This window comes from Cnephaeus nilssonii (genome assembly GCF_951640355.1).
Source record: "Cnephaeus nilssonii genome assembly, chromosome: 17".
NCBI classification, from domain to species: Eukaryota; Metazoa; Chordata; class Mammalia; order Chiroptera; family Vespertilionidae; genus Cnephaeus; species Cnephaeus nilssonii.
Genome location: NC_137088.1, coordinates 2,071,388 through 2,096,020, shown reverse-complemented (window position 1 = coordinate 2,096,020; position 24,633 = coordinate 2,071,388). Strand labels below are relative to the sequence as shown.

Genomic DNA, 24,633 nt, shown 5'->3' with positions numbered 1-24,633 from the left:
AGGTCCCTCCCCACTGAAGCGGGCCACCTGGGGTCACCATCTACCCTGCCCGTCCCTGCCCCCCACTTCCTAGCGCTGGGTGGGGAGTGCAGAGGGCCAGGGGTTCCTGCTGACTCAGCCCCGTTCTCCCTAACGCCAACCTGGCTCGACCCGGTCCCGACCCACAGGAGCAGAGCGAGACCCCAAAGCACCCCTCGGCTGCCGCCTGAGGGAGACAGGGAGAGGGTGGGAGTTCCCCAGGGCCGGGGTGGCTGGGGGCGGAGCGCTCATCCAGATTGTCGGAGAATTAAACCAGGCCCGCCACAGCCGGCAGCCTGGGTCCGGCAGCCTGGGTCCGGGGCAGTGTGCTCCCTCAGGCCAGGGGGGGAGAGTACCACTGGGGGCCTGTCCCCGCTCCCGCCCAGCCCAGCCTCCTGCTCCGACCCGGGCAGTCAGCAGGTGTCCCAGCCCCTCTAAGGAGCAAGGACTCGGGCCAAGGATCTGGGGGCCGAGGGGGCATCGGTGTGTGTGGCTCCCGCGGACCCAGCCTGGTGATGCCCTCAGGCCAGTCCCCGCCTCTGCGCCACGTGTCCCACGAGTCCCAGGCCCAGCTCGCAGGGCAGGGGTGCCCGCCCAGGGCAATGCCGAGGGAGGGGCGGGGCGCGACCCAGGGCTCTGTGGGTGCTGGGACTCCAGCCTGGATGGGCTCTGACCTTGGGGAGGGAGGGCGATGCGCCTGGGGAACCTCCAGGAGCGCGCCCCGCCCCCGCCCTCGCCCAGGCTGGACGCAGGTTGCGTGGGGCAACATCCGGGAAGGAAGAGCCTCTTCTGGCCTCAGACACCTCATTTCCGCAGCGCCCCGCCCCCCCTCCCCCACGGCCATTCGATGCTCAAGGTCCCAGGGTCCCGCCCAGGACGCTGGCCAAGGCCCATCGGCAGCTTCGGGGCTGAGCCTGGGGTCCCCGGGCCGGCTCTCTGGAAGCGGCTGGTGCTGCCTGGCTTCAAGGAGGTGGTGGGCGAGGACGGCGCTGAGGAGGCGTGTCCGCAGCCCTCCCCGCAGCCCCCAAGTGCAGGGGCCCCGACCCCCGCTGCCCCCCGCTGCCCGTCTCCAGGACACACAGAAAGGGGCTCTCGGAGCGGAGGTGGGCGCCCGCCCCCTTGGTTACAGCTCCACAAAGCAGCGGGCGCTGACTGACAGGGCACCGCCCCCGGCTGTGCTTGGTACGGGGGTGATAGACAGGTCCCCGCAGCCCAGCCCTGACCTCTGACCTCACGTGGGCTGGCGCAGCCCTAATCCTGAGCTGAAAAGAAACGGGGCTGGGTGCTGGCCGGGTCTCTCAGTCCTCATCTCCGGCCCTTCGGAGGAGGGAAACCGAGGCGGACAGGAGACGGCAGCAGTGACAACAGCCTGAGTGGCAGAGTGCAGCCAGCCCCCCGGACACCCCGGGGCCCGTGGGAGGGGGGGCCCAGCCCCTTTCTCCCTCCCCGACAGCGACAGCGGCGAGGGGCCCCCGAGGAAGGCCCGGGCGGGGCTGGCCCCGGGCTCCCAGCCTCATCGGCCTTTACCGAGCGGCCACAGCCCTGCAACCCGGGAACCAGGAGCCCCGGCCCCTGAGCTGGGGGCAGGGCAGCCCCAAAGATCTGCACGAGGCTTCCCCCTGCTCAGCATCCCCACCTCCCCCGACCCCGAGGCCGAGACGCCAACACTGGCCAGGCCAGCCCAGGCCCCAGCACCCCAGGGACACGCCAGCGGGACGTGCCCGTGTGTCCGTGCCCGTGTGCCTGCGGGCCCTCCCTTGGGTCCCAGCTGCTCAGGTCCAGGTCCCCGATGCTCTAGGGGCTGCTCTCCCAGGCCCCCCGCCCCCCAGGATGTCCTGGATGGGAACCCCTAGAAGCCAGATCCAGGGGTTTTGCCTTGCGTCCGTCCGAGCTGCCTCCTTCGGGGCACAGGCTCTGACCCCACCCCTGAGCCAGGCTCTGCAGACCGGAGACCCAGAGGGCTCCCCGGAGCCACCCACTCGCCCTCCTCCACCCCAGGCAGGTGAGCAGGTCGGTGCCAACAACACCAATTACAGCCGCTCTCACCCAATTAGCAACTAATTACGGCCTCTCGGCCCTCCGACATAATTAACATGTAAATGACTCGGCGTGTTTGTGTTCAATAACCACTCGGACTGAATTTAATCGAAACGTCTGCACGGGGACCCAGTTACGTATCTCACCACCTAGAGCGGCCACTTCCTGGGACTGTCTTGGCGGGGGGCGGGGGGGGGGGATCAGGGCCAGAGTGGAGGGGGGAGGGCAGGCGCCTCAACGCTGCCAGCCTGGCCGGGGCGGGGCTGGGTGCCGCCGCCGGCATCCCTGACATGCCTGTCCCCAATGGAATCCTCAAGATGGGAAACCCTCTGGGACGAGGGGCCGCTCCTTAAGGGCTCTGTAAACATCCCGGCTGCTCAGTAAACACGCTGGACAGGAGCCGAGCGCGGAGCCAGGGCAGGCTTCCCTCTGTTAGGAGGCTGGGGTGTGGGTGTGGGTGTGGGTGTGGGTGTGGGTGTGGGGCTGGGGCGGGGACTGGGAGGTGGGGGTTGGGACTGGGCCTGGGGGTTGAGGGTTGGGGCCAGGGGCTGGGGCACGCGGTTCCCACGCCCGTTCCGCCCCAGCGCCCACCTGCTCCGCCCAGGAGCGGACAGGCAGGGGCACAGGCAAAGCCAGGAGGGAAGGGCGGGTCACTCCCTGGCACTCAGGCCAGCGGAACCCGAGGGGCCAGCCCTCTCCCCGCAGGACGTCAGTGGCTCCCCTTCTGTCCCAGCAGCGGGTGCCTGCGCCCAGGTGCCTCCCGGGTCCCTGCCCTCCGCCAGGCCCCAAGGGCGCCTGATCGGCCGAGGGCTGGGCTGGGGCTCCAGAGGCCATGGGTCCTAGATGGGCCCACGGTGGGCACAGCTGATGGTGGGAGCCCTGTGGGCATTCACTGGCCAGGCGGAGTCCAGGGCCTGCCCAGCCTGGAGAGGGCTCGGTGGGTCCAGGGCGCTGCCGGGCTGGGGGGGCAGCCCCACGCACCCCGTGGGAGGACGCCGGCCGGGCGAGCGGCTCGCACAGGAATGTGCCCCAAGAAGTGGGGGGTGGGGGCTGGTCTGAGGGGAGGGCTGCACTGACCCACTTTTCAGGTGGGGACGGAGCCTCCAGTTCCACAGGCCGCCCTGCCCCTCCTCCCACATTCCAGCCGGCCGGAAACCCCTCGCTCCTTCCTCAGCGCCTCCTCCCTGTGGCTGCAAAAGACAACAAACTCCGCGGCTCATTTGCCCATAAATCACCAAGGGACGGCTCAGCCCCACCTCTGCCCGGCCCTCCGCGGCCTGCTGGGGTCCCTGCAGGATCCCCGGGGTGCCCCACACAGTCTCAGCCCCTGCCCAACACCTGGTGGGGAAACTGAGGCACCGCGCAGGCAGATGTGTGCTCAGGGCCGTCCCGGGGGTTGCGGTGGGGCTGAGCTCGGAGCCCAGGCGGGAAGGCCTGTGCTGACACGGGGTGCTGGACAGTGACGGCGGGCGCCCTGGCAGAGGCCCAGCCCGGGGCCCGGCGCGAGGCCCCCCACGCAGCGGCTGTCCCGCCGATGGCGGTGCACGGCCCACGGAGCCCCACGCAGGCTGCGCAGCGGGGACGCACTCCGCCTGGGAGGGACGGGGGGCATCAGCACGAGCCGCAGCGGGAAGAACTGAAGCTCTTGGCTGAGTGGGGAGACCTCAGAGGAAAGAGCATGTCCGGGTAGGAAGCCAAGGACGGGTCAGGGTGCCGGTGAGAGGGGCGGAGGGGGGGGAGAGGAAGGAAGAAGACTGGGGGAGGGGGGTCTGGAGCTGAGGCCTCCCGCTCAGAGGGCTTCCTGGTCCCCAGAGGGGCCGCTGCGCTGGGGCGGTCCCCGCCTGCGGAGAGGGAGCAGACAGCCCGTGCCTGCGGGTGGCCCGGTGCACAGCCGAGGCCGCCCTCCCGCACACGCGGGCCTCCTGGGTCCTCCGCAGCCAGCACCCAGGCTCAGTCTCTGCGGGGTCAGGGCCAGGGGTCAGGGCTGGAGCCCTCTCCCTGGGGCTGCTCAGCTGCCCCGGGGGCTGCAGACCCAGCAGGCTCAGGCGCCCGCGTGAGCTGGGCTGGGGACTCGGGACTCAGACCGGAGCCTTCTGGCATCCAGGCCTCTGGCAAAGGCCCTCTTGCTGTTTCTAAGAAAAATGCAGCAGGAATCTCCTCTGCTTCTCCAGAGCGCCAAGGGGCCCCTCGAGGCGGGGCTCAGATTCCCAGGCCAGCGCCAGGCCAGGCCAGATCAGGCCAGCGCTCCCGCCCAGCCGCGCGGACGCCCGGCGAGCAGCCAGGGCGGTGTCCCCGGCACAAGCTGCGGGAGCCGGGACAGCGCCCCAGGAGGGGTCCCTGCAGCTGATCGTGGGCCCAGCCAGGCTGGTCGCCCTCCCAGGCTTCCCCTCCCCCACGCACGTCTAACACTGGATTTCCCCACGGCGATGCCACCTCCGGGATTAAAAAGAGCTTAAAAGTCACAAGGACAATACAGACTACCCCGGCACCAAGCGCAGGCCCCGCCAGCAGACCCCTTCCCAGGTGCAACGGTGCACACCCGCCTCTGCTCCTGCTCTTCCCTCTCCCCCATCGCCCTCCCCCTATTTGAGAGGTAGCCTCCTCCAGGAAGTCTGCCAGGATGCGCATGACAGCCATTCTCCTCCCGACCCCACTCCACCCACAGGGCTCAGGGTCCTGCCTGCAGTCCTCTCCAAAGGTCAGAAACCGGAGGGAGGGATGGGGCCGTGCGGGGCTCCGGGGCACCCCGGCCCGGCCCTCACCTGTCCGCCTCCCAGGGCGGAGCTCCTTGCTACTGAGACTTCCTTTACTGGGGCCGCAGCTGGACTCACGGTTAATCCTCCCAACAGCGCAACGAGGTCGGCACCGTGTGCACCCCGTGTGCACCCCCATTAGGAGGCAGGGACACAGAGGGACTCAGATGCTTGAGGCCCACCCACGGCCAGGATGCGAGCAGGACAGCCCGAGGCTTCCGGGCCACCACCTGCACCTCTGCTTCCTACCAACTTTCAGTGCCCGCTCCCTGCCCTGGGGGGGGGCAGGCGGGAGCTGGGGGTCTCCCAGGAGCCAGGGGGCACGGCCCACCCCACCTCCGGAGGGGTCACGGGGCGGGATGCGCAGACAGGTGCAGACAGCCAGGAGCCCTCTCCGGCGGCTGCCTCCAAGCCACAGGGTGAAAGATGCTTTTATGAGCGGGATGAGATTTTTATCTTGGCGGTTTCTCTTTAAATTCTTTACGATTACGAAGCAGCGGGGGCTGCCAAGGAACATGATTTACTCCCTGAGCATGCACCAGCTCCCGCGCGGTGCCAAGGGGAGCTGGAGCCAAGGAGGGAGGGGCGGGCGTTGTACCAGGGAACCGGAGACCAGGCCTGCGCCGCTGGGTCCCCGCCGATGGCAGGCCCGTCCGAAGCTTGGCTGGACCCGGCGGGAGCGCGGCTGAAGGCCCAGCCCCTGGCCTGGCTGACAGGCGGGGCTCGGGCAGGACCTGTCCCTGCTCCCTCCGAGGGCAGCGAGGGGCCCAATGAGGGGCGGGAGCCAGCCCCCAGGACCTCCCAGCTCCCCAAGTGGCCATTTCCAAGTCCCCCCTCAGGAGGGAGGCAGCTCCCATTTCCAGGAAAGCTGATCCCAAATGCAGGGATCTGGGCTCAAGTTCACGAGCTGGGTCTTCCTTCCTCCCTCTCTCTGGCTCATCCAGGAACACACGCCCATCCTGCTTTCCGCTCTCGGCCACCTGACCCTGCCAGCTCCCCGAGCCGCTCCTGGCCTCGAAGCTCCGAAGCTCCGAAGCTCCCGGCTCCTCACCGCCTCCCCTGCAACCTGGAGCTCCACGCCTGCTTGGCTGGCCCGGGAGCCCCGGGGGGGGGGTAAGGGTGGGTCCGCTAACTCCCCAACCTCACTGCACGCCTGTGCATCAGGCCTGGGACTGGGGCAAGGCGCCAGCAAGGCTTGCACAACCCCCACCCACGGTGACCCCTCCTAACCTCCGATCTCAGCGTCTCCTAACAAGGAAAGTGCAGACTCTGGCTTTCGGATGCCACATGCACATGACGTCAGTGGTGGCCCCGGGGCGGGCGGGGCGGGCCAGCAGGGCCTCGCTGGACCCGGGAGCCCTTGCCCCTCGGGGATCCTGGTTTTCCTTTTCTGAAGGGATAGAGTGTCCTGGGGGCGCGAATGCAGCCCAGGGCGACCCCAGGCCTCTCCTGGGGAGGGAGGCTGGGAAGACGCGGCGCTGCAGGGCCCTGGAGCCTTGTCCCCAGCTCACGGGACAGGGCTGTGCCCGCGTCCTCCAGCCGCCCTGGCTCCGTCCCGGGACAGGCGCCCCTCGGTCCTGCTCCTGAGGGACCCGGGAAGCCTCCGGGCCCCCCGGAAACCAGGGGGTGCCTCAGGCCTTGGAGGCCGCCTCTTGGTCGTCATCAGGGGCTCCTACGTCACTCCGATTGTGGGCGTCTTTCCCGACCTCCTTTGGCGAGATGGCCTTCTGCCCCATCTCCCTACCCCTGCCTCGGTTTCCCCAGTAGCCCAGCCCCCTCACGTTATCACACGACCTCTTTCCCCCACTGAACACTTCTGGGCCCCAAGGCCCAGCCAGAGCCAGCCCAGGCGCAGCGGAGCCCTGCGGGGCGGCCTCCTGGCACGCAGTGAGCATTCCCCGAGCGGCACAAAGGCCTGGCAGGCGGCACCTCCCCGCGCAGCCAAGGTGGTGCCCTCAGGTGCGGGGCGGGGAGCTGTCCTCCCAGACTCCGCGGTGACCCAGGCCTGGCGAGGAGGGTGGAGGACAGAGGGGCTGCGGTCCCGGCTCTCTAGTCCCCGGCACCGTGAGCTCAGAGAACACCCTGCCTGCTCCTGGGGTCCCCCCACTGGGCCCCTCACTTCTGCCTGACCTTGGCTGTGCTGCTGATGGAAGCTCAGGGCTGGGCCGTGGACCCTGGTCCCTTCTCCCTCCCCCCCTCTTTGCTTGAGGCTTGGCGGGGGGTGCCCAGGCGGACGGGCAGGCAGCAAGCCCAAGTCTGGCCCAGTTCCTGCCTTTGTTCCTTTATCTGCCCTGGGCAGGAATGCCCGTATGCCAGCGCCGCCCCACTGCAGCAGGACCGGGTCCGAGGCCTGGGACGCCAGCTGCTATATCCGTCCGAGGCACAGATGGAGAAACTGAGGCATGGAGCCAGAGTGGCCACCAGTGCTTCGGGGAGCAACCCTCTCCGTGCCTAGGAGGAGCCCCCCCCTTCCCCAGGCCACAGCCGGGCTGTGGGACCCAGGGCTGCAGGAGCTGGCCTCGGCTCTCACGCCACACACACTTGGCGAGGACTCACTCCTCAGCGAGGGCCCCTGCCTGCTCATGACCTGGCTGGGACCATCCCGGGCCCGGCGCACAGTCAGAGCTGGGCTCCCAGGCGACAGGGTGCCCACTGTCTTTCAGCCGGTTGGACTGTAGGTACGCCCTCCTGTTCACTGCAGAGTCCCCAGTGCCCAGCACAGGGCCTGGCGCACAGTAGGTAAACTAGGTGACGTCAACCACAAAACCAGGACTGAGACCCAGTGGGGACCAGGAAAGGCCACTCAGGGCGGGGACACCTGCGTGTGCAAAGGCCCCGAGGCCCAGGCCTGGGTGGCCCGGCTTCCCGCAGCCCCACCCCGGCGGCCGGGGCCGGCGGCGCTCGGTAGGCTGCCTGCCAGGAGCTGGGCTTTTAGTCACCGCGGGTGTTGGCTTCAGAGCTAATTGAGAGCGAATCGACCTGACTGATGTGGGCGTCAGGCGTCGACAAGGCCAGGGCACCAGGCTTCTATTTCTGGCCTCGCTCTGCCTCCTGGCTGACCTTGGCCTTGCCCTTGCCCGAGCCTCGGTTTCTCTCTCTGGGAAACAGGAACAAAGCCTTGGCCCCTTTGCCCCTGGCAGGCCAAGAAGGTCTAAGGGGAGCCGACCGAGGGCTCCAGGGCGATGGCAAAAGTAACCCCGAGTGCGTGTCTGGGCTCCAGGGTCCCTGGGGTGTGGAGACCAAGCCACCCACCCTCCTCCTGTGGGGGAAGGGGGTGACCTACCCCCTGCCTGCACCCTGGGCTGCTGGGAAGGGGGACCGAGGGGGAATCAGGCTCCTTCAAGATTTATTGATCTGCTCTGAGGAATTCCACCAGAGGGCGGGGGGGGGGGGGGCGGGTGTCAGCAGAATAAATAGCTCATCTCTCGGCCTAGGAGAGGGGCTGCGTCTGCAAACCGAGCTGGCCCGTTCTGCCGCCCGTTCCTCAGGCTCATCCTCAGAAACCCGTTCCCCACTGACCCATCCCCCCACTGGCCCATCCCGCAGGCCGGGGCCGGGAGGGGCGCGGCGGGGGAACACGGCACGCGGTGAGGCGAGGCGAGGCGAGGTGAGGCGCGCTGGGCTGCAGCCAGGCCTGAGGAAGGAAAGAGCTCGCCCAGCCTTTCACCCCGACATGTGTGCCCGGAAATCAGGCCAGCCAGGCCGAGCCCGCCCCACCCAGGGCTGGACCGGGTGACCTCGGGCCAGAGGGGGCCACGGCTGAGAACTGGGGAGCGACCCAGGTCCCGCAGGCCCCAGCGTGGCCCCTGGCCCTCACCCAGGGGCACAGACTTCCGATGGCACAGCCCTCCAAGGACGGGCCAGGAGCGGGCCTCGGCCGCTGCCCTGCGCCACGCGTGTTCGCCTGCCCGGGGCCTCAGGTGACGGAGCTGCGGGACCCTCTCCCTCCGCAGCCCCCAGCCCGTCCCTGGACCCTCCCAGGCGCTCCCGAGTGCTCCCTGGGGACGCAGGAGCTCGGGCCTGCCACAGCACACGCTCCCCCAGAGCTCACCAGGTGGCCTCCCCCCCCCTCCCCGGTCACAGCCCACAGCACCCGCCCCAGTTCCTGGGAAGCCTCCCACCTACGCCCACAGGGAGGCTCCTCAAGCGCCCACACCCCTGCAGAGCAGGTCCTGCGCCTCCGCTTCCTGGAGTGGGTGCCTGCTGACTTCTGACCGCCCCGGGCTGCCCAGGGCAGGCCAGACGGAGCGGGCGCCGGGGCCTCAGCAGACACGAGCTGGAAGGGCGGCCGCACTCAGAGGAGACCCTGCAGGCCCGAGGCCGAGACTCACCTCCTGCCTCTAGAAGGGACCCAGGCTCAGGACCCTCCTCCAAAATGTCTGAGTGGCCCCGCCTCCAGCCTTCCCGGCAGCCGCCACCCCTGTCCCCACCTCACCCCCCAGGGCCACCTGTGTGGTCCTCGTTTGCCGTGACCGCTCCCCTCTCCCGCTCCCGTGCGGCGGGCGGGCGGCCGAGCGCTGTGCACAGAGGGGGCTGCCGGGCACCGCGGCGGCCTCTTACCTTTGAAGGAGAGCCGGACCCGGGGCGTGGCCGGCGGGAGGTCCTGGACGGGGGCGGCTGGCCAGGCCCCGGTCACGAGGGAAGCCCAGAGGAGGAGACCAGCCACAGGCATCGTGGGAGGCCGGGGCCCAGGAAGCAGCTCAGCGGTCTGGACACCTGGAGGGCAGAACCACGATGGGAATGTGAGGCCGAGAGGGGGTCCTGCCCCACCCACAGTCCCCGCCTGGAATGCCGCCAAGGGCCTCAGTTTCCCCGTCTGAACAAACAGGGTGCCGGTGTCTCCTCACGCACACCCTCGGCCTGGGGCCTGAGCGCCAGTTCGCACACCTCATGCCCGTTCTCGGCCGTTTCGTCTGCGTAACCGATGGCCCTGAAGGCCGAGCAGCCAGGTGCCGCCCGGGTCAGCAGGGCTGGGGGCGGGGGGACTGGACACTCACTCTCACTCTCCCGGCCTCCGGCCCAGCCTGGCTGCACCCCCAGGGCCCGGCTCAGGCAGGTCTGCCTCTGCATTCTCAGCAGGCTCTCCCTCATACCCACCCCCAACCGAGCCCCCACCCCAAGGCTGGGGAAAGCGGTGTGCCCACCCTGCCTGCTCCAGCAAAACCTCTCCCCCATACAGGGAACCGGGACCTGATTATCGGGGCGCGGGGCACGGAGGAGCGGAGAATGCGGGAGGCACGCGTTCGCAGCCTCAAGGGGAAGCGCGCAGCACCAGGAAAGGAGGCAGAGAAGAGCGGAGTCCACTTTTACAGAAACCACAGCAGGAGGGACCCGGGTCGGACCTCCGGAAGGACTTCCCGCAGGAAGGAGCTCCCGCTCTGCTCGGGAGGGTGCAGAGGGGCGCTGACGGCGGGAGCGGGTGGGCCCGCAGGCTCCGCAGAACTCCCGCCTTCCCAGTGTTGTCTCCCCAGGCAGCCTGGCTGTTGGGTAAACGCAGCCCAGCACCAGTTGTCAGAACATACTGCTCCCTCCCGGCAGAAGCCAGCGCCAGCTCCCCGCCCCCCCCCCCCAGATGCACTGGCGGCGGAGGGGGGGGCACCAGGACCGACATTGCGAGCCCCACCCCCTGACCTGCTCTGGCTACCCCCTCCTCCCGGGGGAGGCCGGGCCCAGGTGCCTGCTGGGCCCTGGGGCGGGGGGAGGGCCTGGGGCCGGTGAGTCCCTGACACCTGCTGGGTGAGGCCCAGCTGCCACCTGACTGCCAGGCCCCACTGGGCAGACCCTGGTCCTCCCTGACCCGCCTCCCCCAAGCCCTGGCCTCTCCTGCCAGGGCCAACCGCGCGTGTCCCTCAGACAGGAAGCGCAGCTGGGGCCTCCCGGCCACTCCCCAGGGGGCGCCCTCTGTGGAAGGCCTCTCCTGGGTGCTGGCACCTCTGTTCCCTCCGAATCCCCATCACAGACGCTCCCTCCGGGGAGGCTGGGGGAGGGGAGAGTCAGAACCACCCCTTCCCTGCCTGCGGGGGTGTGGGGTGGGGTGGGGGGTGGGGGGGTGGCACCAGGCTGGTGCTGGCTGAACGGCAGGCTGATGGGGGGCAGGTGGAAAAGGGCTGTGCAGCCACACCCCCCTTGGGGTACACTCGGGAGGCCCCACTAACCATTGTGGACACACACGCACACGCACACGCACACACATGCTCACGTGCATGCCCACACATGTTCGCACAGGCATGTGTTTGCTCAAGAACTTGACCTGCCAGTGGGGTGGGGCTCAGAGACGCTGGGAGACAGGGTCCTGGCCTGGGAGGAGTCCCTCGGGGAGCTTTGATCCCATGTATGGGCGGGAGGGGGGCGGGGGGTTCGGGTTCTCTCCCCTCCCTCCTCTCCGGGGCCTCATTTCTCCTGCACCCATGTCCGTGGTGACAAGGTCAGGGTCACCAAGGACAGTGTTGGAGTCCCCCAAGGTGTCCAAGAAGGTGGGGGGCTTTGCCCTCCTGGGCTCCTGCGAGGCCCTCCCACAATGCTCTGGCCCTTGAAAGGGGTGAATGTGGGATGTTCACGTCTTTGGGGGCCTCAGGCCCAAGTCCAGGCCCCTCTTTGGCAGCCTGGGGGGTGGAGGAGAAGAGAGGAGAGGAGCAGAAAGGAAGGAGGACAGAGGGAGGATGGGGAGGGCATTTCTGTAGCCACTTCCCCTCGCCAGCGCTGGATGCATCCCATCAGCCCAGCCCCGAGGCTCCCCGGCGGCCGGCCCAGGTGGGTGGACAGAGGAGGAGCCGCACCGCCACCTGGGAGCCCACCAGGAGGAGAGCAGAGAAGGAAGGAAGGAAAGAAGGCTGGTGGGAGGGAGCAAGGGAGGAAGGCAGGCGGGAGGGAGGAGGAGGAGAGAGGGAGGAGAGAGGGAGGGACAGAGAGAGACGCTCAAACAAAGAACCGAGGAGCTGGGGCTGGCGAGGGGTGCAGGGAAGGGGCGGGAGATCGAGGGGGTCCGGAGGTACCTGGGGTCGGGCGGGGGGGCTAGGTGGTAGAATTGTCCGGCCTGCCCCAGACCTCCCAGGCTGAGCGTGGGGGTGGGGCGGGGGTGGGCAGCCTGCCTCAGGGAAGGGAGCTTGGCTCCTCAGAGCTGGGAACTGCTGGCTGGCAGGGGGGCAGGCGCAGGGGCCGTGGGGGAACACGGGAAGAAATTATTAACAGCACCCACCCCCGCCCGGCCCCTGGGTATGCCCCCTGCGCAGGCCAGCCAGCTCCTAGGCTTCCCCCTCCCCCAACACCCCTCGGACCAGGAAGCGGAGCCACCCCAGCATAGCTGCGACTGCCCCCCCTTTCCATGGTGGTGGGGTTTCCCAGTCAAGGTCACCTGGGCTCGGCTCCATCCTCCCCCTCAAGGTATGCCCAGCAGAGCAGGGGGGCCGCTCTCCCCACAGCCACACTTCCGGATCTGGCTCCCCGAACTGTACCGAGGGGCAGCCGTGCCCGGTGCCCTGGCCCCCCGACACTCCCGTGGGGACCTGGGAACAGGCTCGGCTCCCTCTAGCCCCCGGGGCTGGGATGAGCCCCCACCCCTGGGTGCAGGTCCCGGGGCTGTAACTGTACAGAGGCTTCTGGGAGCCGAGCTGGGTGAATTCAGGACAGGAACCCCAACCGGGCCCACCTCCAGGGCACACACAGCAGTGCCCGAGGTCTGCCCCCTCCCCCAGGTGCTGGCGGGCTGGCGACAGCACCTCAGGAATGAGAAGTTACCTATCCGGCCAGGCCCCAACCCCCTTGCCTCCCTCCTGGGCCCCCCTGACACCTCCAGGTCCCACCTGCTCTAGGAGGGCCCCTCGCGGTCCTGGGGTCCCTGCCCACTTCGCCACTGGGGCCCAGCGGCCCACAGGCGGGCTGCCTGCAGGTCTGCCAGCTCACCTACACCCCACAAACAGCTGGGTCCCCGATGGCGCGAGACTCGCTGCTGGAGCAGCAAACCCACGCTGGCAGCAGAGGGTTCGGGTTGGCCCAGTGCTGGGAGGCGGTCCCCCTGCCCTGGACCCGGAGACCCTCCGTTTGGGGGCAGCCAGGGGAGCTTCCTTTGAGCAGAGGGTGGTCAGGTTGGGCCACTGAGGCAGGGGCGCACCCACCGGGCACAGCGCTGCCCGAGGCGCTGGTGGGAGGCTGAGCCGGAGCAGCGGCGGCCGGATTCCCGCTCCAGGAACGTGGGAGTGGCGGGCGGGGGTGAGGGAGCGCCCCCCCAGAACCTGATGGGAAAAGTTGTCTGCACACCGGGGACTCCGCAGGCCACATCCTCCAACCCCCGGTCGCCCCGAGGCAAAGGGTCCGGGCAGACCGACAGGTACAGCGCCCGCTCTCGTCGCGTCGCCCCGAGTCCGCGGGGAGCCCCCCGACCCCCGACGCCCGAGCCGCGGACACTTCCGCAGAGTTGCGGCGCCGCGGCTCCCGGAGGACCGCGAGGTGGCCGGCCGCCGCCGCTCCCGCCGTTCCCGCCGCACTCACCTCCTCCGCGGCGGCGGGGCCTGGGCTCCCGGGCGGGCGGCCCGCGCTAGCGCCTCCCCCGGGCCATGGCCCGGCCCGCGCCCTCTCGCCGCTGCGCCTGAACCGGTGTCGGTGTCGGTGTCGGTGCCGCGCCCCGGCTTAGCGGGTTCCGAGGGCTTCGAGCGCGTCAGCAGCCGAGGCCCCGGGCCCCAGCCCGGGCCATGGGAAGGCTCAGGGGCGCGCGGGGCCGCCTCCCCCCGGGTGGGCTGCGGGCGCCCCCTGGCCGGCGCGCCGAGGGCGCATTCCCCGGCGCAGGGCGCGGGGCGCGGGCGACGGCGCGCTAAGCTCCGGGCGCTGCGCTCCGCTCCGCTCGGCCCGATGGCGCGGTGCCCGCCCGGTTGCTGGGCTGGGGCCCGGCGGCCGCGCTGGGGCTGCGCCGCTCCTCGCCGCCCGCCCCGGCCTTTGGCTGCGCTCAGGGCTCGCCGGACGCGGCCGACCGCTCGCTCGCTCGCTCTGGTCTCGCGGCCGCCGGCGGGACAGGGTGCTCCGAGCCGCGCGGGGAGCGCCGGCAATTGGCCGCCCGTGGGCGACATTTGCATAGCGCGGCCCCGCCCCGCCCGGCCCCACCCCCGGGGCGGGACCCGCCCGGCCGCCACCCCGCCCCCGCTCCACCTGTCCGCGGCTCAGGCTGGGGTCTCCCCGGCTGAGGGGCCCCCCGCGCCGGGGAAGGCTCATCTGCACCCCGCGCCCTCGCCCCGGCTTCGCGGGCGGCGCCCCCGCCCCGCCCCGGCTTTGTCTCTCGGTGGATCCGCCGCGCTCTGCGCCTGGTGTTTACCCGGGCGCTCAACTCCCAGGCGGGAAGGGCGGGCGCGCCTGGCAGCCAGGAGCCGGCTCACCTGCGCACCCCTGGCCGTGTCGCTCCTTCCCACTCCCCGCCGGCCGGCCGCGCGCGAATCCCGCAGCGCAGGGCCCGGGGCTGCCCCGGACGCTCAGCAGGTGGCGGTGCAGCCCCTGGGACGGCTGGCACCGCAGCTGCTGCCCACACCCTCCAGCCCCCGCCGGCCCGCTGTCCAGCTCGCAGCTCTGTCCAGCCGCTCGAGGGCTGCCAACCGCCAGCCCACTCCAGCCAGCGGCCCCAGGGACCCGCCCTGTGTAGGTCCCTGTCCCAGAGGCCAGCCAGGCTGCCTCCTCTCCTAACGGACATTTGCTTTCAAACGGCCTCGTGATGACCCCAGGGCCCTGCAAGGAGTGGGAAGGGACCCTCCACCAACCCACCCCCCAAGGTCATGGCCTCACCAGCCTGGACGGGTCTCAGCCCCACCCCAGGCACTTTGCTACGGTCCCCAGGGGCATGGGCCCTCCAGCCTCCCTCCCTCCTCTCCTCTGCCTCCCCTTCCTCCTCCTTCCTCTCTCCTCTCCTCTCTCCCCCTCCTCTGCCTCCCCTTCTCTTTCTCCTTTCCCTCCTTTCCCCTCCATCTTTCCCCCCTCCTTCTCCTTCCCCTCCCCCTATTTTTTCTTCCTCCGGTCCTTCCTCTTCCTCCCAACTCCTCCTTTCTCTATCCACTCTCTCAGCTCCTCTCTCCTCCCCTGCTTCAGACCCTCTAAGGAAGGCCTCCCTCCCTCTGACCCAGTGGCTGGCTGACTGCAAAGGTGGGGTGGGGGGGATGTTGGGGATCCTGGCCCACAGGCTCCATCCAGGCAGAGGCCGGCCATTGGAGGCCGGAACCCCAGGCCGGAGTCACGTGGCTGCAGTGACAGTGCCTGCCCCTCTCCTCTCTGTCATGTCTCCTTTAAAACACCACCCAGCCCTGGCCGGTGTGGCTCAGTAGCTAGAGCGTTGGCCTGTGGTCTGAAGGGGCCCAGGTTCGATTCCGGTGAAGGGCACATGCCTGGGTTGCAGGCTTAATCCCCTTGGGAGGCGTGCAGGATTCTCTCTCATTGATGTTTCTCTCTCTCTCTCCCTCTCCCTTTGTCTCTGAAATCAATAAAAAATATATTTTTAAAAACATAAAACACTGCAACAGCCATCTCTCCTCATCCCCACTCCTCTGTCCCAGGGTCACCCCTAAGGGTACCCCCACGGAGCCTCCATCACCAGTGCAGCTTGTTGCCATCGCCATGGTTTCCGACGCCACCATCCCTGTCACCACCCCCAGCCCGACCTCCCTCATGGTCCGGCCACCTCTGTCACCACCCCAAGCGTGACCATCATCCTGGCCCCTAAAGCAGAGCCGCTGGGGCTTGCCGGTGACCCCAGGGTGCTGGGCTGGGAAGGAGAGGGCTCAGCTGGTTTGTCCATGGAGCTCCATTCACAGGCGGAAGAGGCCGTGGGCGGGGGCAGGGACAGGAGAGGGGAGAGAGCCAGAGCGGAGCCTGGCTACACAAGTGGAAGGCCGAGCCTCCTCCAAACAAGCTGAGAGCCGCATAATCAATAGACGGTAAGTAAGAACGCATGACCGCGGCGGAGTCCGCACTGCGCCCTCGCCCAGTGTGCGGCTGGGCTAAGCGTGCTGTGTCACTGTATGTTGTCCCAGACCTTACCTGTGCGCATAAAGGATGTGCTATTGGGAGGCCGTTGTAGAGCCTCCACAATTGTCCTTCCGTCTCAGAGGCCTGGGAGCCAGCCCAATGCCAGGCTGGGGCCTGCGTGCCAGGTGTGTGGTTAGTCAGCGTGAGGTGTCCCCATGGCACCGAGGAGGGGGCCTGGGAGAAGGCCAGCGGCGGTGCGGAGAGCGCTGCATTTCGGGGGGGCCCCCGGGAAGGCTCCGGGGGGGGCAGGGCCAGGCCCGAGGCCCAGTGGAGCCAAAGGCCTGCCAGGGGCCGGGGGCTCGGGGGCCGGGGGCTTGGGGGCCGGGGGCTCGGCCGGCGGTGAGTGCTGGAGCCCAGGGCACTGGTGGGGGTCAGTCGTCTTTACTGAACGAACAAGAGAGCGAGTCTCTGCAGCGCCCGGTGTGAAAGGGACCCCAGCCAAGTGGCCAGGAGCCAACTCCTCGCCCCGAGACCCAGCCCCGGGACCGCTGCCCCACCCCATGCTCTCCCTGCACCCCGCATCCTCTGTCCCCCCCCCCGCAAAGGCCACTCGGCGTGCTAGCTCCCCCAGAGAGCCGCCCAGGACGCCCGCAGAGCGGCCCCGGACCAGGCCTCCGCCCCCCTCTGCTGGACACAGGGCCCAGGCCTGGCTCTCCAGCTCCCCTGCAGCCACCTGGCACCAGCCTGGACAAGCAGGGTGCTGGGGGTGGGGGGCAGGTGGCTAGGCCAGGTCTGGTTCGCCCACTGAGCCAGCCTCCGGGGTCCTCCTGCCGCAGCTCCCTTCCCAGATGGGCTCTGGGTGCCACAAGGCAGGCACCTGGGTGACTCCCTGACTGTGTGGCCCTGGGCTCCTGGCTCACACCTCCAGGAACTTCTGAGGTGCCGCATGCTGGACAGCGGGAGTGGCCAATGGGGAGGAACTGGACCCTGTCTCAGCCCCCTGGGTGACAGCGGTCGGCAGCAGGAGGGCAGTCCTTGCTGCTGGCAGTGCTCAGCCTGTCTTTCCTTCCGGCTCTTCCAGGCTCAGCTGTGGGGCCTGGAGTGCAGCCCCGGCCTCCTGCGGCCTGACCACCTCCCTCTGTCTACCCCGTGGCCTCCTCCTCAGGTGGGGAGGGGCAGCCACGATACTGGTGACCTTGAGACACACTGCCCTTCCGGCCTCGGCCTGGGGAAGGCTGGACTTGGGGGGCCTGCGCTTCAGAGGCCCTCATGCCCCCTGGATGAAGGTGGTGACTAAACCAGCTCCCCCTCCTCTGGCCCAGTCTCTGGGGAACCTGTTTCCCTGGCCTAGCCCGCTGGGCAAGCCCTGGCCCGCCCAGCCCCAGCCCCAGCCCCAGCCCCAGCCCCAGCCCCAGCGTCGCTGGCTCAGGTTTCCCCGCTTTCTGGTTTTCTCATCTCCCCTGCCCCAGGCGCTGCCTGCTCGCTGGCCCAGCCCCCACTGCCGGAACTGGATCCCAGAGAGGGGGCGTGCTGGAAAGGGGGCCGGGGAGGGGGTGCGGAGGCTGCTCAGGCAGCGCCGGGAGGGGCGGGCGCTGAGGAGTCACCGGGGCCCAGAGCGAGGATGGGTTCGGCCCAGCTCAGCCTTTTCCTGCCCGGCCTGCCCCAGGGGCTGGCTCCGAGCCGATCGAAGCTGGAGCGACCCACCTCCTGGCTGGCTCCCAGAGCTGCCTGCGGGCCTTTCTGCTGCGTCCCCTCTGCTGGGATGCTCTTCCAGCTCCGCGGCCGGGGGAGCCCGCGATCCCTCCAGCCCAGAGCCCGGGCCACCTCCTGCACCCACAGACACGGCCCAGAGCCCGTGGCCACCTCCTGCACCCACAGACACGGCCCAGAGCCCGTGGCCACCTCCTGCACCCACAGACACGGCCCAGAGCCCGTGGCCACCTCCTGCACCCACAGACACGGCCTAGAGCCCGTGGCCACCTCCTGCACCCACAGACACGGTCCAGAGCCCGTGTCCACCTCCTGCACCCACAGGCACTGCCCAGAGCCCGTGGCCACCTCCTGCACCCACAGACACGGCCCAGAGCCCGTGGCCACCTCCTGCACCCACAGACACGGCCCAGAGCCCGTGGCCACCTCCTGTACCCACAGACACTGCCCAGAGCCCGTGGCCACCTCCTGCACCCACAGACACGGCCCAGAGCCCGTGGCCACCTCCTGCACCCACAGACACGGTCCAGAGCCCGTGGCCACCTCCTGCACCCACAGACACTGCCCAGAGCCCGTGGCCACCTCCTGCACCCACAGACACGGTCCAGAGCCCGTGGCCACCTCCTGCACCCACAGACACAGTCCCTTTCTGCACCAGGGTCTGGCCGCCCCTCTGAAGGCCTCCTCATCCTCCCTTCCTCACTGCAGCCCGCGGGCACCCGAGCCTCTTCCAGGGGCTCTGCACGCTCATCTCTGGTCTTTGCACACGCCATTCCGTGCCTGGAACGCCTTTCCTACTTCCTTCTAGATCCTTCGGGCCTCCGGCAAGACAGTCCGCCCAGAAACCGCATCCTCCGGGCGGAGTCAGGGTGTCCTGTGGGGCTGGCACCCTCCAGGCACTCAGAGACCCTGTCCGGCCGGCCCCTCCACACCCCCCCCCCCCCGCGGGGCCCCCCATGCACCCATCCGATCAGCAACGGCTCCTCACAGGACATCGGAGTGAGCAAGAGAGGGGGACACAGGGCAGTGTGTTACCCACTCACACCCTCATCATGTGTGTGTGCTCGGGCTGGGGGGCTGAGGGAGGTGGGGGTCGGGTGGGCCCAAGCTCGGCTGGCTGCCAAGTGACCCGTGACCGTGGGCCGCCTCGGCGCATCCTGTTTAGACAGAGGCCAGACGGCCGTCCCGCACTCACCCAGGCCTGCCCGGCCCTGCTGGGAGCCCAGGCCTTGGGTCGGTCCAGAGCTCAGTCCTCATCTGGTTCCAGGGAGGCCTCCTCACCGGGTGGGGATGGGGATTCCGGTCCCTGTCTTCGAGGGCCGGGGCCCTGGGTGGGTGACGGGTGGGCAGCCCCAGCCACGAGGGCCCAGTGGAGCGCGGCCGAGGAGACAGTCTGCGTGGAAGACCTGAACCAGCCTGGACTCGCTCTTCACCACTGCAGCCAAACCATCAGCAAATAATTGCCACTTTACCTTCAAAATATGGGAAATATCAGGCGACCCCTTTCCGGCCTGCAGCCTGCAGCCTACGTCCATGCAGCCACCACCTCCTCAGGCGACCCCGCCTCCCACCTGACAGAGCAGGAGCCTCCTTAGAGACACTCCCCTCCCCCCCGGCCCCCTCCCCCCCCCCCTACTGCAGAGTCTGCAATCTAGTCCACGGGGTCAGAGCGACCTGCTAAGGGGGAGCCAGGCCACGTCTTCTGCCCAAAGCTCAATGGCTCCTACTTCGTGGGGGTCACAGCCAAGCCCTCACCGTGGCCGTCCGGTCCCCCGGCTCCCTGCCTGCCTCTCTGACTCGTAGCCTGCTCTTGGCTACGTCCTCCTCTCCCTTCCTCCCCCACGCGTGCACTCCACCTCTGGGCTCCCGCTGACCGAATGGGCGGGGGCGCAGCCCGGGCGCCTCTGTCCTCTGATCGGGGTCTGGGAGCCGCTTCGTCCGGGGGCCTCTGCTCACCTCACCAAGCGGAGGATGGAGCAGGGCTGGGGCCCATTGGCCGTTACCGCCTCACCCAAGAGCTGGGCCGACCAGAGAGCGTCTCCGGCTGCAGCAGCAGGACCTCCAGGTGGACTTGGCCTGGAGTGAAGAGGCAGCGAAGTCCCGCTGTGAGCCCCCAGGGGCAGGGGAGCCCCGGGGGCAGAGGTGTGCCTGAGCGGAGGCCTGTGCCGCCCCGCACCACGCTGACAGTGACGGCTCCGATCTGTGGGGCTCTGGCTGCCTCCAGCCCCACATCTGCTGCACACACCCCCTCCAGGCGTCTGTGTGGCCCCAGCGGGGGAGGGGCCCACGGAAGGTCCTGCAGCCAGGCCTGCGAGTGGGGTCTGGACTTACTTAGTTCCAAATGGCTGGGGAATGTCCCCTCGTGACAGCGTGAGTGGCCTCCCCGGTCCCTCACTCCAGGCCGGGAGGTGGGCCCAGGCGGAGGCAGCTCCCCGGAAGGCACCCCGCCCCCTGGCCTCTTTGCTAAGCCTGGTTCCGTGTCCTCCCCAGGGAAGGGCTGGAATAGGAGGTCGCTGTCTGCACCCTCAGACCAGAGACCTGAGGCCAGGGCGTCCCATCTTGGTCTCCATCCCCCCGGGGCGGGGAAGCGGGATCCTGACCAGCACTGTAGCCGGTCTGGGGTCTGGGCTGCAGGGCTCCCGGGCGGCACTGGGACTGGCCAAGGGGGAGGGCGCCTTGCAGAGAATCCCCCCCACACACAGCCCTGGTGTCAGAGCCTTGGGGGAGGGCGGGTAGCGGGGCTAATGCCAGGGGGCGTGGAGCCGGGCCTGCCCGGCAGACCTGGGGCCAGCTAAGCACTTCAGCCCCCAGGCTCCTGCTGCCCCCTGTGCTGCGGTCGGCAGGCAGCGAAGCCGAGCCCGGCTCCCTACCCCGGGACAGGTGCCTTCCCGTCCTGTCAGGGTTTCATCTCCAAACGTAACAGAGAGAATCCCGTGGCCATCCCTGACCTCTGACCTGTGCTGTCTGTGGAGTCCTGGGAAGGATCGGGCCTCCGGCTCTCCGTGGCTAGAACATCGTTGTGAGCCCATTTAGCAGAAGGGAATATCAAGACCTTGAAGAGCAGGGGTCTGGGCAACCGTGTCTGGGGATTCCAGGCCCCCTGGAGTGTTGGGGTGCAGCTTCCGGTTGAGAAAAGGCCCGGGGGTGGTGAGGTGTGACAGAGTCTGGTCTAAGATCTTATAGGGTTCCCCTGGCTCCTAAGGGGCCATAGGGGAGCTATGGGCCTGAGAGAGAGAGAGAGAGAGAGGACAGGGGCTCAGCCGGAGCACTGGGGGTGCCGCTGAGTATCCTCAAACTCAGCAGGGCCCCTCATCTTCCCTGGGAGACCTGAGATGTGGGGGTGGAGAGAGGCTCCTCGCTGGCCCCTGGACACCCTCCACGCACGGCCTGGCTGGCTGGCCTCCCTGCCCCCTCTCCTGAGACAGTGATTTAAGGTTTAATCGGAGGACAAGTTTCTGCAGAGCTCCTATCTGCTCCGGGAAGGAGGGGCCGGCCTAGATGGAGGGATAAGGGAGGAGGCCAGGCCTCTGAAGGAGCGATCAGAAATCTACACCCCACCCTCGGCCCGTCTGCTCCAGCACCCCCCAATAACGCGGGGGACCTTCCTCCTGCCACCCGGAAGGATGCCCTCCTGTGTGCCCAGCCTGCCTGAGCACTGACTGTGTGCACAGCCTGCCTGAGCACCTACTGTGTGCACAGCCTGCCTGAGCACCTACTGTGTGCACAGCCTGCCTGAGCACCTACTGTGTGCACAGCCTGCCTGAGCCGCCTCCACATGTCACAGCCACACCGTTGCCCCACTGCCTCCTGCCCCAGCCTAAGTCCGAGTCCCCGGGGAGGGACATGACCCACAGACTGCGCCTCAGCTCCCTCCCGAGGTCAGGCTGTCCCCGGCCTCACCCTGCCACCCCTGCCCTCCTGCAGCTGCCCCACAGCAATCCTGCCTCCCAGCCAAGGGCATCTGCAGCCCAGCCTGACCCGGATGTGATTCCTGGGCGCGCGGGGCGGGGAGGGGGCGGGGTCTGGCTGGGCCCTGTTCCCCGGGAGGGGCCCGCAGGGCTGGCCTGGCCGCGTGCTCCGTGGGTCCCTCAGGATCTCTGCGAGGCCGCAGCCTCATCACCCGCCCACCGTGCTGCCCCGAACCTTGCCCAGGCCAGTCTCCTGGTCTTCCTGGCCTGGCTCCAACGCTGTCTCCCCAAGAGCCCCCGATTCCCAGCCAGCCTCCGTCTGTCCTCTGATCTGGGGGAGCTCTCACTCGGCCTGTGTCCCAGTCAAAGGCCATCCTTCCTTCCTTCATCATTCGTTTTGCGACGTCCTGGCCCCCTGTGCAGGTTCTTGCCCGTGAACTCCGGGGGTCCGTGGAGTCTCCCCTGGGCCAACGGGCACAGCGGGCTCGGGAGGGCAGGTGGCACGGGCCGGATGGCCACTGGGTGAGGAGCCACCAAGTCCCACCCCCCACGCTGATCGTCCAGCCCAGTTTGGCCTGAAATGTCAACCACGTTGTCCCTACGAAGTGGTGGGACATACAGGCCCGAGAGCAGAGGGGAGGAGCCACGGAGGGCGCACTCACCGTGGCCACGACCCCTCCGTCCGGGTGGCTGAGAGACCCAGGCGCCATCACGGGCCCAGGGCTTGTCCCGGTCGCTCTGCACAGGCTGGGCCCAGGAGAGAGCGGCGGGCCTTCGCCTCTCGTCCAGCAGAAGGGTCCGCTCCGGAGGGGGCGGCCTTGCCCCACTGTCCCGCCACGGCCTCTGCTCGCCCGGCGTCCGGGACCTGCGCGTCAGCACACACACCGGCCCCACCAAGGCCTCTACCCCCACAGGCGGCCTCACTGGCCCAGTGGGCCCTCCTGGGGGTTGTCGTGGGAACGCAGCGCTAGCAGCAGCTGCCTAGGACTCCGAGGACACACCTCCCCCCCTCCTCAAGCAGCCCCCCATTCCCCCCCGCCCCGACCCCGCAGCCCACGGTGCCTCCAAACGTTACGAACCAGTGCTGCGGGCCGGGGAGGTGATGGACTGCCAGGCCAGCTCCCAGGACAGCGGGCAGGATCCTGGCAGGTGTGTGGGTACCCAAAGGGCTAGGAGGGAGGCTGGGGAAGGCCATGTCGGGGAGGGGGAGGGGGAGGCGATGCTGCCGCTGGGCCTTAAAGAGCCAATTAGAGCTCTCCCAGCTGCGGGGAGCAGGCCGACCTGGGCTGGAGCCTGGGGGCAGGACCTGTCCGGTGTGTCCTTGAGCTGGAGTGAAGCGGCTAGAGATGGGGCGGGCAGTGGGGGGAGGTGAGGGGCAGAGGGGCTCACACAGGGGCAAAGAGGCACCTGTGGGCCCTGGGACAGTCCCTGGGGAGGCCCCGGCCAGAGGAAGAGCCACTGGCCCGGCAGCTGGTGAGCTAGTCGGAAGGGAGGCAGAGCTTCGAGGAGCCAGGGCAGCTCAGGGGCTGCTGGTCGCTGTGAGCTCCCTCCCCGCCCCGACGGGTAGGAAGCCCGGAGGGATCCCCGGGGGCTGGGGGCCAGGGGCCTTAGGCTGCCAGGAGCTCACAGGCCACAGGCCGTGTCCCTCAAACCTCCTCCCCTCCCAGCTTCCCAGCGTCCTCTCCACGCCTGCTGCCTTTCCAGCACCTGCCGTGACCTGGAGGCCTGGCCGCTCCTAGAGACCCCTTCACGCAAGTGGGGAAACTGAGGGCAGGGAAGGACCCCACGTGCCCAGGGCTGGGCCTCGGCCCTCCGTGGTCTCCGCCGGCCTTCCTCGCGCCATGAGTGAGGTTCCCAGTGGGCCCGGCCGGCGGCTTTGAGGCGTCTCAGCCCTGCTCTGCCCGCCGGCTCGGCCCCCGCCCCGGGCCTGGGGTTCCCAGAGCCTCCCCATCCCGGCGCTGCTCCCGAGCCCCCAGGCTGCCTGCTTTCCGGTGAGACCCCTCGTGCCCCGGCCTGCTGCCTGTGGGTGAGGGTGGTCCTGCGCCCGGGCCTGGGGACTCCCTGTCCCGTGGGTTGGCTAAACCAGGTCAGGAGAGACGGGGAAGGGCGAGGAGAGGGGCCAGTGAGGGTGCCAGCCCGCCCCCCAGGGCGGTGTGCGCTGGGCTGCCCTCCCCCACCGGGTGGGGCTTCCGGCACTCAGAGGCCCTTTGTCCCTTATCTCCCTGCCTCCTCGGTGGCGGCCGATAAGCATCCCGTTGGGGCTGAAATTCCAGCCCAGCTGCCCACTCCCCCCCCCCCCGCCCCCGGGGGTCTGGGACTTGCCTGCTGCACGCTTTCCCCGACCCACCCCCAGCTCTCCCCGGACCCACCCCCAGGAGCCCCCAGCTCTCCCCGGACCCACCCCCACCTGCACCCTCGGACCTGCACCCTCCCCTGCCTCACAGTCAGTCCCCCACCCTCCATGGCTGACAGTGAGCCACTCTGAGCCCCCCATTCCCACTCCGCAGCTATCGCTGGGGGGGTGGGAGTTCTGACAGCCCAGACCTGCCAGTGGGAGCCTGAAGCTGAAGAGCTGACCCGGCTGATCCCAGAGGCCCCAGGCACACCCCTGGGCTTCCCGACCACCGGCTCAGGGCTCCCTCCACCTCCGGCCCCACTCAGCCTCTCCTCCCGCTCCCCTCCCCCCTCATTAAGCCTCCTAAACCCGCCAGCTCTCTGAAGCAGGAAATTGCATTCTGCCAAGATTAAATGGACTTGAACGCCCTGCCTCTGCCCGCCAGGGAGGGAGCTGACAGGAGCCAAGTTTGCTGGGGGTGGGGGCCGGGACAGGAATCGCAGGTTGGGGAGGGAGGTCCAGAAGGTGGGGTACTTCAGGGTGGGGTGGGGGTCCCTGAAGGGCCGAGGGGTGAGGACAGGGACTTGGGGAGGTCGGGCCGGCGGATGGCTCCCTCCTCCGCGGGAATGAGACCGCAGAGGAAGCCGCTCTGTGGGGTGGCAGGTTCTGAATTGGTAGCGGAGGGGAGGGGGGAGGGCGGGGGAGGGGGAGGAACGGTGATTGGGAGGTGAGAGGGGACGCCTGTCAGGTTGAGACCCGACGACAGGAAACGGGAAATGAACCTGGGGCTGCGTTCCCTGCCTGTTGGAGCCGCAGAGGGCGGCTGGCACACCTCACCCCCAGGCCTCTCAGCAAGGGCAGCCGGCCTGTGGGGACCCCTGTGGAGGCAGGGAGCCCCACCTGCCCTCTTGGGAAAGATGCACTGAGGTCCAGACACCCC

General features: G+C 69.0%; 1 protein-coding gene and 1 long non-coding RNA gene across 3 annotated transcripts in view; one reads left to right on the top strand and one right to left on the bottom strand.

The window, feature by feature from the left end:
• SEMA3F (semaphorin 3F) overlaps positions 1-13,948 on the bottom strand; it is a 31,332-nt gene extending 17,384 nt beyond the window's left edge. The window contains exons 1-2 of one of the 2 annotated variants that reach the window (XM_079794865.1): positions 13,293-13,948; positions 9,369-9,524 (exon numbers count right to left, since the gene is read on the bottom strand). In XM_079794865.1, the coding sequence (XP_079650991.1) occupies positions 9,369-9,480 (112 nt within the window). In that variant the 5' untranslated portion in view covers positions 9,481-9,524; positions 13,293-13,948. The remainder of the gene's footprint in view (positions 1-9,368; positions 9,525-13,292) is intronic. The other variant, XM_079794866.1, reaches the window with a different exon arrangement.
• LOC307113321 lies at positions 9,500-10,769 on the top strand. The gene is made up of 3 exons (XR_013814831.1): positions 9,500-9,550; positions 9,637-9,757; positions 9,988-10,769. It is a non-coding gene; the product is annotated as an uncharacterized lncRNA (long non-coding RNA).
• Positions 13,949-24,633: the final 10,685 nt, after the last annotated feature.